Consider the following 13,808-nt stretch of genomic DNA (forward strand, 5'->3'; position numbering starts at 1 on the left):
TAACATTGGAGGTGTCAGTCTTTACAGGGTTAAATTATATGTATACATAAATACTTATTCTGTCTTTTCATTTATGTTTCAATGTTTTCATTTCCTAGTTTAGCTTAATTCTTGCTCAAGCCCTCACTTTATGAGGCAGTCATATTATGCACCGCTGTGCGGTACGTCTAGTTTCAAATTGATCAAGGATTAGGAAATAATATTTGCGCAAATACAACGCAACGTAAATGCCTTTCGTTTTATTTTTTTGTACAAAAAGCATCGGTAAAAGATACAACCTTGTTTTCACCACAGAAGTCGTCACAGCGCAACTGTAGCCTGCACTTCAGTCATTCTGCACTAACTGGACCCTTACAACGGAGGTGGGTAGATGACAAGAAGTTTCTTCCACTCACCAACATAAAAAGCTTTTTAACACAAAAAAAAAGCTAAAAAGAGGTAACTGCTACAACACTGTCATCTCCATTGGTACAGTACAATACTCCTTTTAGTAGTTATGTCTTCGGCTGCTTACACCATGTACAATTACGTATAACACAAAGACACCGTGGCAAGTGTGGGTTACCAAACTTTCTTCATACAAGACCCATACAGAAATGCAAAGGCAGGGGACAGAGGAGAAAAATATGTACATATACACAAGTAAAAAATGTACAGAACGAATAGGCTGATCTCCGAGCTCATACGCTAAAAACATGATGAGCCGTTCTCCAATAAAAAAAGGGTAAAATTGAAAAAATAAGGGTCTGGTTTTATACAATGCATGCATGATACACATGAACACTAAACTGAAAATAATTATTTTAAAATGATTTCTGATTGGATTAAGTACATTTATGCATTCCGTTCGCCTTCCACAACAACAAAAAATATCTAGCACTGAAAAAAAAAAGAAAAGAAAAAAAAGAGGAACAGAATTGCCCTCGATTAGGCCCCTTCATCTGCGGTATCTCCCTCGTTCCTTCTCTCTATCCCGGTCCCTCATGCGCTCCCTCTCCCGGTCGCGTTCCCGTCCGCGCTCCCTCTCCCGGTCTCGCCGTGCGTCCCGCGGCCTCTCTCGCTCCCGCTGCCTGTCACGCTCACGAGGACGACTCCGCCTGCTGCTCACAACCGCCTGGGTACGCCGTAAGAAGTCATCCACACGCATGTCATAGTCGTGCTGTAGAGAAAGGCCCATTAAATGGAATGTCATTAAATAATTTCCAAATGAAAACAGAATAAAAGTAGTCAAGTCATTTACAAAAAGTAATCTACTTTTATATATAAAAAAAAAAATTAAAAAAAAACTCTAAGCAAATCTGGTCAAACTTTCATACCCTGATCAACTAGCCATGATTTCTGTAAATGTACGTGCCAACCAGTGATCTACCATTTAAGTGAGGGGATTGTTGCAGGTTTTGTTGATGCTCGTCACCCAAAGTGCCCAGGCCTCACTGATTCTCTGATTGCCTGTTTTTGCAGAGAAACTAACCCTACCGTTTTGACCTCACAATAGCCGCATTTCTACCATTAGGACAGTGCGAACTAGTTGTTTTGGCCCTGACCCTCTCTTATTTGACTCCGCTCACACCAACTTCCTCCTCGACACCGCCTCAAGCGCCAGTTGGCCCAAGAGTATTCGGCGAACCAAAAGCCACTGGCCCCCGAGGAGGCATGATCAAAACCCGGACGTGACGATGGAAACGCAACCGGCTTTCGCACACAATAGTTCACCCGCATTTGGCCCGGTAATGGAAACAGTACACAGCTATTGAAATGACTGAACTCTTCTGACCATCCACAATCCTCAGAGCTAGGGATATTTCAGACCACTAGAAGGAGAGTAATTACCAGACTGGAGAAGGAGGAGCGCACCACCCTTTTCTCCCGAAAGCGGGCGTCGTGGGGCACGGGATGGTGCCCAGAGTAGGGTGGGTGAGCCTGGGGTGGGGGTGCATGGTGCTGGTAGTAGGGGTGGTGTGGTGGTTGCTCCATGCCAGGGTATGGTGCCTGGGAGACAACAAGGAATGCCGCCAGTTACCGAGATGTAAGGAGCAGTTAATAAAGACAATAACCTCATGGCTACGCCAATATGCAAAATGCAGATGTTTCAGTGCTACATACCATTCCTTGCCAAGGAGGGGGCGGCCCAATGTTGTGGTGGAACTCCCTCATGTAGTCATTGTAAGACTGGAGAAAAGAGTGAGAACAAATATGAGTGCGTGCTTGTGAACTTATTTACAACATTGCTGTTGTCACTGGAGAAGTTCGTTTCCCCACGACTGAGTTGATGAGACTGGCACGGCATGCAACCCAGAGTGTTAAAACCTTAATTTAAAACTCAACCAAATAACCATTTTGAGGAACTTTGGCTAGACACGGAACTGCTGCAAATACCAGAAAAAGAGAGAACGTTTGAGGAAGCAACTGACCCCATTGAGAAACACATCCCGCCTGACTCCAGAAAAACGCCTGCAGAGATTAAAAAAAAGGAACGAAAAAAAGGGTGAAAAAGCAACATTAGCTCAGATGATATATATAAATATGGAGCAGTTTACAGAAAAAGTAATACATGAAACAAAATTCAAGGCTTATACCTGTCCACAGGTGGATTACGTGGATCTTGCATGAAGCCTATTAAAGAGAAGCAGTTCACACAATTTACCAATGAGAAGTTGTGAGAAAAGGAAAAAATATGAACATCAAAAGAACAAACCAAAATGGAGAACCACAGTCAGGTTACCAACCAGTAAACTCAAATGGCATTGAAGTACTTCTTGACTACACACTTGCTATGCATGACTGATACATCAGATAAACTCCCCAGTGTTTAACAAAATGTAGTTATTATGGAAATACAACATAATAAAACAATTTCACTTTTCAGTGAAACCCCCTGTAACATTTCCAAATTGCGTGATACCTCAAAACACATTTAGCATACAATTGTTACATCACAATGACGCAGTGGCACCATGACAGCCACCATCACTGGAGCCCCTCTTCTGGAGAGTGAGGTCTGTATGCTGTAAGCATGGACATAGTAACCATGGAGATAGTAACCTGGTCTCTGAGGGAACTCTGGGGGATAGTCAATCCTTGGCCGTTTCCTGTTGTGCATGTCAAATTCTTCTGGGCGACGCCTACACGAATCAGGTGAACAGTTAACAGACAAACTCCACTCACATGATTGCATTCACATCACAGAAATGTTACAGCAGATTCAATTCTTCCACATACACAGTTTCTACAGATGGTGATCATTGGAGAACTAAACTTTTTAATCTTCCCTTGTAGGTTCTGGCATAGCTTCTTTGGGGCAACCACTTTGCAAAAGTATCTTCACAGATCTGTATGTAATGAATAAAGTCAGACCTCTCCCTCTTCCCTTCTTTTCCAAAAGGTTTGATGAGGCTATTAACATTTGAGTATGCTCTTGGTGGATAAAAAAAAGCATGTGGATATTTCAGGCCAAATACCCTATGTCTGGTATCCAATTCAAGGGAAATTAATGTCAAATATGTTCACACCGTAAAGGGCTCAGATGCATTATGTGCAAATTTTAGTCAACTTAAAGGATAAATAATGGGCAAAATTGATGTTCTACAAGACAGTGAACTGATCCTGAACATGATCTAGGCTGTGAACTCTTAACACATACCTTTACTACATGGCACTGGGCCGCAATACCCTTGAAATCTTAGAACTATGCAGTGGTTATTATGCCCATAGGACAAACACAACAGAGCCAACCAAAAAGCTTAAACAAAAACAATGTCTACAGAAAAATGAGAAAAGCTGGTTAAAATTTTAACATACCGCTTTCTTGTAGATTTTTTTTGTGACTGTTAACGTTGGCAAATATTTATGATAGAAAATGTTCATAAAACAGTCCATCTTATTCTTAAGCGGTCTACAGCCACAAACACATTTACAAGGATGGCCTGGTAAGGCAGAAGAGGAGGGGATCATTGGAAATGGTGCAGTCCATTTTTTTTGGCAATCAACCAGACATGACGAGCTCCATTGGAATAAACAACCAGGTAATCTGCCCACCAAAGCCTCCCCATGTGCTCATGGCTTTTGCAGTCCTTGAGGGGCGTCAAACCGAGACACAGAAGAAATGGCTTGTACGTGACCAGGTCTACCTTACTTCAACTCAGTCCTTTACCAGGGGAACAGGAACACATTCCTTTGGCTACCTACCAGGGCCGACGGGGCTGGGTCAGGAAAGGGGGTGTACACTTTAATGAAAGGGTGCAGGAGAGGGAAAGGGATCTCACGACATTATATCCTCAGTCCTTTTTTTGTGTGAAAGGGGGGCCATTTTGTGTGTGTGGAGGGGGGGGTGGTGACCACATGGGTACATCAACTGCCAACCAACCCAAAATCCTTACACCTCTTTTTCTTGACTGGGACAGAGAAGGTGTTTGAAAAGACCAACAGACTTTTTTTTTTTTCAGTTCAAGAGATCTCCATCAGATGGACTCTTTTTTCCTCTCTCTTTCTATCACACCCACAGCAGCTCCAGGAAACCTTCAGAAAAAAAACCCCATCTCTTTTTTTTTTTTTTTTTAAATGGCATCCACTGACCACCGTGATGTAAAGAGTTCATACATTGAGGTGCGCTACAGGGACCAGTCCCTGACATCAGCAGAGTCCACAGGCACCGCACGGCAGGAAGTGGAACAGAAGACAAAAGGAAGTGGCACAAAGGACACAGCTACCGTTGCACGTCTCCCTCTACTGGATCCCTTCTCCAAACTCGCCTAGCGCTCTCCAGCATCGCAGAGGAATGCTCTCTCCTCCTCCTGCCTCTTTGCATTCTTTTATCTCTTGTCTGCTGCTATACTCTGAATGTGTTATGTTGCAAATGCATCTACATTTTTGTTTGGTTAACAATAGTCCCGTCAAAATGCTCCTCTTGAAAGCATTTTTCTCCATTTATAACACATCAAGCTTTCTGCCCCTCAATGGGATGGGCCATCTTCTGCTTATAATAGTATGGCTCCTTTAAAATAGTCCCCTCTATGCTTAGGTTTATCCCTCACGGACATTCCTGAAAGAAAAAGTGCTTTGGGAACAAATTTAAGACAAAATAAAAAGAATACTCATCTAGAAAAATTACTTAACCTAGACACACTTACATCTTAAAGATGGTCCTGACTTTGGTTACAGGTGTGAAAGTTACTGGGTTTCTGTATGGCTATCAATGTCATGTATCTAAACACACAATTCAGACACCTGCAAATACTCATATGAGAATCAAACAGAATCAACACCACTGGCAGCTGAGAGCACTAAAGCTCAGAGCCACGGGGCCTCCGCCGCCAGCCCCTCAGGGCGAGAGGGGCCGCGGGTCCGTGCGACTCGCCCCTCCCCTCTGAGGATGGCAGACGCGTGGAGGCGGGAGTGAGTGAGAGAGAGAGAGAGGGTTTTTTTTTTTTTGCCTCTTCGCCGACGGCGTGAGGATGAGGAGGGTGAAGATGAAGAGCGCGAGAAACTCGACCGGCTCCGGCCCGCCATCACGTCACGGCGACGCACAAGAGCAGTAGTGGTCCAAAGAACATTTCTAACCTTCCCAGGTCGCGTGGGGCGGCTGGCTCGCGGTGGGGCGGTCGCCCCCGGGAGCGTGACTCCGAGTGCATCCTCCTCTTGTGACGCAATTTGTGAATAACCTGATACAAGTCAATGCTCTCGTCAGGAGGAAACAGCATGCAGAGCTGGGTCCCGCAGTCTAGCTCGATCTCCTGTACAGGGAGAGGAAAGGAGAAAAGGGTGAAATCACTGCCAGTGTACATGTCAAAGATAAAGTGACAGCACAATCAGCGATTTATGGAAAAAGCATTGGGACTTGAGTTTCTCTTTCATTATTATTCCTCTCATCACATTGCACACTGTAGCACAATCAATATATGATACACAGAGTGGGATGCACACACCTGTCCGTCGCGTCCGATCTTAACAGGCTTGTGTTCATTCCACGGGTTGGAAAGGTGGGCAGTTTTGGTGAATGGCAGCTCACGCCTATAATAGAGCCCTCAGATCAGCATATACAACAACAACAACAACAACAACAACAACAAAACTACAGCATCAGATAGGGAAGGCGTGGCTTTGCTTTTGCTTTCGGCACTGCACCTGCAAATCCAGTCGATCTTGAAGACTCCGCCGAGCATCTTGGCGTTCATGCCAGCCGGCAGCACCCAGTGGATGGGGGAACCTCCGTGATGTGACTCGGAGCAAAGACGGGCGAAACCTGCACAGCGGACATTCGTAGGGGTTAGAAAAGTACTGCCCGTTAGCAGTCAGCAACAGTGCACTAGAGGGAAATGCCTCGGAGTACAGCTGTGATTCGGAGTTTCTGAGCTGGGAGGGGCTGGTGCATCTGTACCTTGAAATTTGCCACTCTCCCGAACGGAGAAGACAAGGATGACGCTCCTCGCGGCTCGGAAAGCAGTATTCAGCTTCTTCTCGTTGACAGGTAGTGTGGACCAAACCCCCTAGCATCCAAAAGACGCCACAATCAATCACACAATGAAAAAGACCCGATGAAGCCAATCAGTAGTATAGTTACACAACCCTCAATGTGTAAATTGATGAAAGCGGTGATAACTAACCTTCGCTTTGGCCAGAGAAACATTCTCATGGTTGTTACTTTTGATCAGGAAGAACCTGGCATCTCGAATAACGTATTTGAGCTTGCTGGTTTGATCTAAAAATAAACAGAAGAAAGTGGAGTCATGAAAAGGTACACGGACAAAACGAAATCACAGCTTCATCTAGTACACGAAAAGGTACACGGACAAAACGAAATCACAGCTTCATCTAGTACACATCTCCACTCCTGATTAATGGCTAGTTTGTAGCCTATTCAGATTACCTTTGCGAACAGCTCGAACTGAAGATGGAAGTTTCTCGCGCTTCTTCTCAGAACCTACAGATCAAACACAGAGACACTAAAATTTCATTGGCAAAATATTACATGTGAGCTGGCTAGAAAGTAAAAAAAAGGGGTTTGACAGTACGCAAACCACGCCACCTTTTAATCAATGAGGCAACTCAAAATCAGCGTAGGAGGAGATCAGAATTCCAGAACATCACTGACTGAAAAGGTGGCTAGACCTGGGTCCTATGGTAGGTGACCCAAGAGTACGGGAATGCCACCTTTCCCATACTTGACGCCACGTGGCCTTTGGGCCTCAGAGGGAGGCTTGTGGCTGAGCCACTGAGTGGTTGCCCCTCCCCTCTGGTCCACACTGTCAGTGGAGAGTCTGAAATGCTGATCAGCACAGAGATGCCAGACAGCAGCTGACACAGGGGGATGATCTGGCCCGGAAGTGGCTCAGGTCCAGTTCAGCAGTCAGGTGCTCTCTGGAGATGGTCTCTGTGTGGCTGCCAACCGCAGGTTTCACATGCTGCCTGGGCAGGGAATCAGCACAGTGACCTGACCTGCTTTGCCACTGATGCACGTTTATGAGGGCGACCTATGAGGGCGACCTGGACAAAACCATGTCTTTGATTATTCCCTCAGCGGTTGCTACTGATCATGAGCTGCTGACTACATGTATAAGGTCACAGCATCACTGCAATTATGGATCCATTTACAGAACCATGGACCAGCTGAAGGCTCTTATGAAGCCGGAATTATCCACTGGTTGAGATAATTGCCTCGACAAAACCATCAGAGAGGGCAAAAGCAGGTTAGTCTACAGCACCTTATAGCTGTTGATAGTATCAAATTGATTAAATCAATGACCATCACCTAATCTCAGATAAAAATGGCTGTAGAGGGGGGCAGGGGAGTATTTTATATACCTGCATATGATTCTGAAGCTGAGCTTCCACTTCTATCAAAAACGATTGGAGATATCCCTCTAGCGTGCTTCTTCAGCTTTCTTTCCTCATCTGAACAGTGAACGGGAAGACATGTCCCTTACGTTAGAGCTTTAGCGCATTAGTGCTTAAACTCTGTACAAAAGACTGCTTGAGTACACGTCCACTACACCTGAGAGATCTACAGCTGCCTTTACCTCCGTTAGCCTTGAACTCAACCAATTCAGACTAACGCAAGGATAAACCTCCAACGACCGGCTTCACATTGACCATGATCACACTACTGCAATCGACAGGTAAGGCACTTAAGAAAAAAGTTTACTCTAGACTATCAAACTATGCTTACAATTTACAGTGGTTATGATTTAAAGATTGATGTCAATCTGTATAATGGGACGCTCAAGCCTTTTCCTCCCTCTTGAACTATTAGCTCAGCCTTCGTTTTCATTTTTTCTTTGTGGGATCTTTTACCTGAGGCCTCAGAGCCCGATCCAGAGCGCACAGACTCGCCGTCTGAGAAGGAGACGGAGTCAGACCGGGAGTCGCTGGCCTCGCTCCGTGTGTCGTAGTCGTTCTGCTCTGCCTCCTCCCGCTGGTCGCCGTCCTCCAGCTCATATTCTTCCTCCTCTTCCTCCTCTCCCACCTCTTCTTCATCATCCTCTTCCTCATCACCACCCTTTTCCCCTTCCTCTTCCTCCTCTTCTTCCATCACCTCCTCTTCCTCCAAGTCTGAGTGCTGGCCCTCGGAGGAGGGAGCTGAGCTGCCAGTCTCGTGGTCGGAGGCGTACTGCTCTGACTGGGCGTCATCCTTGGAAGAGCGGCTAGCCTGGCCCGTGCTCTCGTCACTAGTGCGCCGTAGCTTCTAAAGGCAAAACAAGGCTATTTAGTTTCCATACCACAAGCTTTATATATGTGTTACATGCCTCAGGCTCAGGCTGTTGTTCAAGGCACTCTCCAGGACCATTAATGCCAACATTAGTCAATGCAAGTGAGTGTCAGAATGCAACAAATCAGGCGAACTCCCAGGGAGACTAGATGCCTGTATTCACCCCTGACCCTTACCTCTGACAACTCAGGCATGAGGGGCTTGATCCTCCTCTGTGAGTCTCTGCTGCGGGTGAGGGGTTTGTCACTGTGTCCTTTCGGGGGGTCTCCTCTGGAGGCGCCACCTCTTACTGCGTGGTTCTTCCGGTCATCGTAGAAGTCCTCAGGAACGTGTCTTCCCCTGGGGTTTGCCAGTTTCTTCCCATTAGCCCCACTGGATGGCGCTCCCCTTTTCATGAGCTGCCTGGTTGAGTGCCCTGAGGACCTCAACCGCTTAGAATCCTGTCCATCCCCTCTGGTATTCTTCCTTTTGGATCCTTCAGTGGATAAAAAACCATTTCATTGAGTGTTTTAAGCAAAAAACGAATATATTTTTATCTCGACTAATAATTTACCACAAAAGAGAGTGGGTCTTCTGATAAAGCAGAGTATTTAAAGGAATTGCGGGAGCGAACAGCTGGAAAACTCAGGCGTGAAAAAAATATTAAAGGAATACTATATAATAAATAAATACATTATGTCCCTCCTCAAAAATGGCACCATCCCAACCTGTAAGGACTTTGCTGCACCCACGTCCATTTATCAGTGACATTCTCCGATTCAAGATTACAAGTCATCACTCTCTACAAATCAGTGACGAATGAATGTCCTAACATTACCTTTTTTGTCGCCGATATCGTGTTCACTCTCTGGATTATACAGTTCGTCGTCTTGGTCAGGTGCCTCGGTGAGAATATCCTCCAGCACATTAAGTTCTCCATCTGAAATTCGATTAACGAAATACGTGTTACGTGCACAAGCCGATGTGCACACTGTCACAGAAAAATGTAGGGCATTCCGATGGATTTACACCCCACATCATTTAGTGCGCAAACAAAGACTTTCAAGTCATGGGTGGTTGGCGAGTCTCTGTTTACATATGCTGGCCAGCTTTGAGAATTTAACTATATCATTTTCTGATTGTGTTGGCTATCTGCCGCTAACTGCGTAGCCCAAATTTGGATTGCTTTTCGTTTACTTGAGCCATTAATACTAATTGTTAGCTCCTAGTGAACACACGTTGAATTGACTAATATGTTAATGTTGGACAAGCGTAAGACGCCTTAACAGTTAGCCAGGAATGAAAAGCTAACGAAGGACGGCTATGCGATAAAAACCAACAAAGAGGAAGCACAATAACCCAGCGAGCTATTTAGCTTGCCCCATTCATAGCTCAGCTAGTTACGTAGCCAGGCCTGAAATTACAACCTGTTAAACCGTTTACAGAGGCATTTTTAAAGGATAAGTTTCCAAACAACTGTGCTGGGTACCTCGCTAGCTAGGTGTTTAACAATTATAACGACCGCGCCACACTTTGCTAAGTAAGTGAAGACCGTTATCTTAACTAGCTAGCCATCATAATCCGTCGGCTAGCTAGGCTGGCACTATTGCCAAACTAGCTAGGTGGCAGGCCATTCACATAGCCAGAGACCTGGCTAATTTGTGGACAGTTAGATAGCTGGCTAGCCAGAACGTTGTTGTTGTTTTTACTTGCAAATGGACCCAGATTCATCGACTATATTTACATAAACTACCAATATACTTATTTACCACCCTCTACATACAATTATACGGTCTTACTAAAGCCAGACAACGAAAGATTGCGTAACAACCGTACAGGCAAATGGCTAAGTTGCTAGCATTGCAAGCTAGCTAGATACCTTTTTCGTCTCGCCTGTCGACCGCCATTTTTCGCCCAGTTCTCTTCTTGGCGCAGAGTTTGCGAGGACGCGTTCTGACTCTTATTCAGAGCAGCCCTTTTCTTGTTTTTGTTCAAAACAACAAAAGAAAAAAGAAAATAAATTTTCCTTCTGTATTTAACACTACATTTGATATATTGTATAGTCGTGGGTTTGGTGGCCGAAGGTGCGTAGCCACAAGCTGAGTGTGTAGCCTGCAGACAACCAGGCCACAGCGTGCAGCAATTCTGAAATACTATTGGTTCGGAACGGAGTGACGTAGTGCATTTTCACATTTCTTTCACAGACCGTTGTTTACAGGTTTCTGCTGTCTACCGAAGGGCGAAAACTAGACGTACCGCATAGCAGTGCGTATATTACCGCCGCAGAAAGTGAGAGAATGAGCAAGAATTACGTGAAATAAGATATTTTCTGTTCGAAGAAAATCGTGTCATCATGACTGATTATGTTTCTGGCTAAAAGTTTCAGTAAAAATGTAAAGAACTATAGTTTGTGGACGTAGTGTCTGTACTCGCATTGCCATTTATTTACAATGTTTGGAAAAAAAAATGCATGTCTATATAAAATGTAGGATTGTATAAGGATGTAAAATGTGTTTAAATACAATATTAAACGTAGAGTAAATGCTACATATAGGTCTACAAGTATTGACATTTATAACAGGACAGGGGTATACACTATCACAACAATAAGTTTAAACATAGCGGCAAACAGTGATAATCGGGGTCCAAGCAGAATGTGAGAACAGCCCCAAGTAGTGAAAGGTTAAATGATTTGACAGCTTGGACAGGTGAAAGAGGACCATTTTAAGTTTGTAAATGGTACGTAAGGATTTAAAGACCAAATTAATTGTGAAGATAGACCAAACCAGAAAATCAGAGGGAAACATGTTGGAGGTTGTTGGAGCGAAATGTTCTGGCTCAGGGTAAATAGTTTGTACATGCCATTATGAATGAGCCTACAAAATGTAATTAAGATTGGCCATTCACACAGGCATGTATGAGCTGCTGAATTTGTATTGGCCATTGGTGGCCATTATGTCAAACAAAATTTTACTAGGTTCATGTGCTTCCTAGAGGCCAACTTGCCATGAAGATTTTGGGCGAAATGGTTGCCAAAAAAGTGCTTCCAGCCTACCACACTTCAGGGGGCGCTACAATCACACCCAATTTCATGTGTATCAGTGAAGTCTTAAGGTGCCAGTATGGGTAATGTCCCCCCTAATATCAGTAATAGCTCACAAAAACTTCTATATCACTATAGAATGTGCGAAAGTTGGAGACTATTCAACTGTTTCTGTTTACCTCAAACTCCCCTTGACTGATCTCGGTAGAACCAGGATGAGAAGGTACTGGCACCTGATCTGGTCCTTCATGTAGCCTATCTCTAAATCACAGTAACAGGAGTGTTATAAGACACTTTTCATCCACAGGTATCTCTAAATCACAGTAACGGGAGTGTTATAAGACACTTTTCATCCACAGGTATCTCTAAATCACAGTAACGGGAGTGTTATAAGATACTTTTCATCCACAGGTATCTCTAAATCACAGTAACGGGAGTGTTATAAGATACTTTTCATCCACAGGTATCTCTAAATCACAGTAACGGGAGTGTTATAAGACACTTTTCATCCACAGGTATCTCTAAATCACAGTAACGGGAGTGTTATAAGACACTTTTCATCCACAGGTATCTCTAAATCACAGTAACGGGAGTGTTATAAGACACTTTTCATCCACAGGTATCTCTAAATCACAGTAACGGGAGTGTTATAAGATACTTTTCATCCACAGGTATCTCTAAATCACAGTAACAGGAGTGTTATAAGACACTTTTCATCCACAGGTATCTCTAAATCACAGTAACAGGAGTGTTATAAGATACTTTTCATCCACAGGTATCTCTAAATCACAGTAACGGGAGTGTTATAAGACACTTTTCATCCACAGGTATCTCTAAATCATAGTAACAGGAGTGTTATACGACACTTTTCATCCGCAGGACTTATTTAAGGCTCATGGGTTTAATTATTGCTCTCATAACAATTCCATTCTCCTGTAGCTGAACTCCTAAAGCAACGTGCTAACAACACTAAGGTCATGGGTTTGTTAATGTACTCCCCCGCAAATGCTTTGGATATTTTTTCATATGACTTAATCATTCTTATGTTGAAGGATGTCTAACTAACCAGTCTGTACTAACCTGAGCCCTCAGTGAGCGGACAGTTGGACTGTCTAACTAACCAGTCTGTACTAACCAGAGCCCTCAGTGAGCGGACAGTTGGACTGTCTAACTAACCAGTCTGTACTAACCAGAGCCCTCGGCGAGCGGACAGTTGGACTGTCTAACTAACCAGAGCCCTCAGTGAGCGGACAGTTGGACTGTCTAACTAACCAGAGCCCTCAGTGAGCAGACAGTTGGACTGTCTAACTAACCAGTCTGTACTAACCAGAGCCCTCAGTGAGCGGACAGTTGGACTGGTCCCCCATGTCTACGCCCTCCACCACACAATCTCCACCTTTCACATTCCTTTCAACCTGAGAAAAATACATCATGTCTCTTAAATGCATCTGCAAGTAACATAAACACGCAGTTTGACAGGCAAATAGGCAAGATCTTAATAATATGTTACATAGATTGGTATTTTTCCATTGCAATTACATTGAAAAGTGGTTGATCATCATGCTCTCTTACCTTAAGCTCCTCTTGGCTGCTCTCCATGGAACCAGTGTGAAAGGCTCCAGCAGTGATCGGACCCTACAGGTACCTCTAAATTATTCCAATAACAGGAATGTTACACGGCACCATTTGTCTACAAAACTGATCTTAGACAATATGTTTACTTATACTCATTCTCTCTTGACATCTAAATCGATTCCAAACCAGCACCTATTTATTGTTATATGTCTTTGTGCATGCTCCTACCATGTGCTACATACAGTGTGTTTGGTCACATTGATGCTATTCATCATCATCATTGTTTATTCAGGGAGAATTGACTGAGCACAGGGCTCTTTTGTCTCTTTTTTCAACAATAAATAAACAAACCATAACAAAATCACAAAACAAAACAGACAAAATGAATAAACAAAACACATTAAACAACTCAGAAATTAAGTATATAAGTCAAAATAATTAAATCAGAGAATCATTTAAAACAACAGCATTGAGGCACATCCTTAACATCTAAAAGGCTCTTAAATTGGT

The 13,808-nt window shown here is 43.9% G+C and overlaps 1 protein-coding gene across 2 annotated transcripts; it reads right to left on the reverse strand.

Annotated features, from left to right (window-relative positions):
- Nucleotides 1–224: 224 nt before the first annotated feature.
- On the reverse strand, nt 225–10,836 carry ythdc1 (YTH domain containing 1). 2 transcript variants are annotated; one of them, XM_031577591.2, is made up of 16 exons: nt 10,560–10,836; nt 9,519–9,620; nt 8,878–9,176; nt 8,287–8,674; nt 6,863–6,916; nt 6,600–6,694; nt 6,374–6,482; nt 6,121–6,238; nt 5,922–6,006; nt 5,557–5,729; nt 3,043–3,122; nt 2,577–2,613; nt 2,412–2,451; nt 2,104–2,169; nt 1,831–1,989; nt 225–1,159 (listed from the first exon to the last, which is right to left on the reverse strand). In XM_031577591.2, exons 1-16 carry the CDS (start codon nt 10,585–10,587, stop codon nt 938–940), a joined length of 2,055 nt encoding a protein of 684 aa, XP_031433451.1. In that variant the 5' UTR covers nt 10,588–10,836; the 3' UTR covers nt 225–937. The 2 variants fall into 2 exon arrangements, with proteins under 2 accessions (XP_031433451.1, XP_012685651.1); XM_012830197.3 differs by having other exon boundaries at nt 8,287–8,677; nt 10,560–10,835.
- Nucleotides 10,837–13,808: the final 2,972 nt, after the last annotated feature.

This window comes from Clupea harengus, chromosome 12 (assembly GCF_900700415.2).
Source record: "Clupea harengus chromosome 12, Ch_v2.0.2, whole genome shotgun sequence".
In the NCBI taxonomy this organism is placed as follows: Eukaryota; Metazoa; Chordata; class Actinopteri; order Clupeiformes; family Clupeidae; genus Clupea; species Clupea harengus.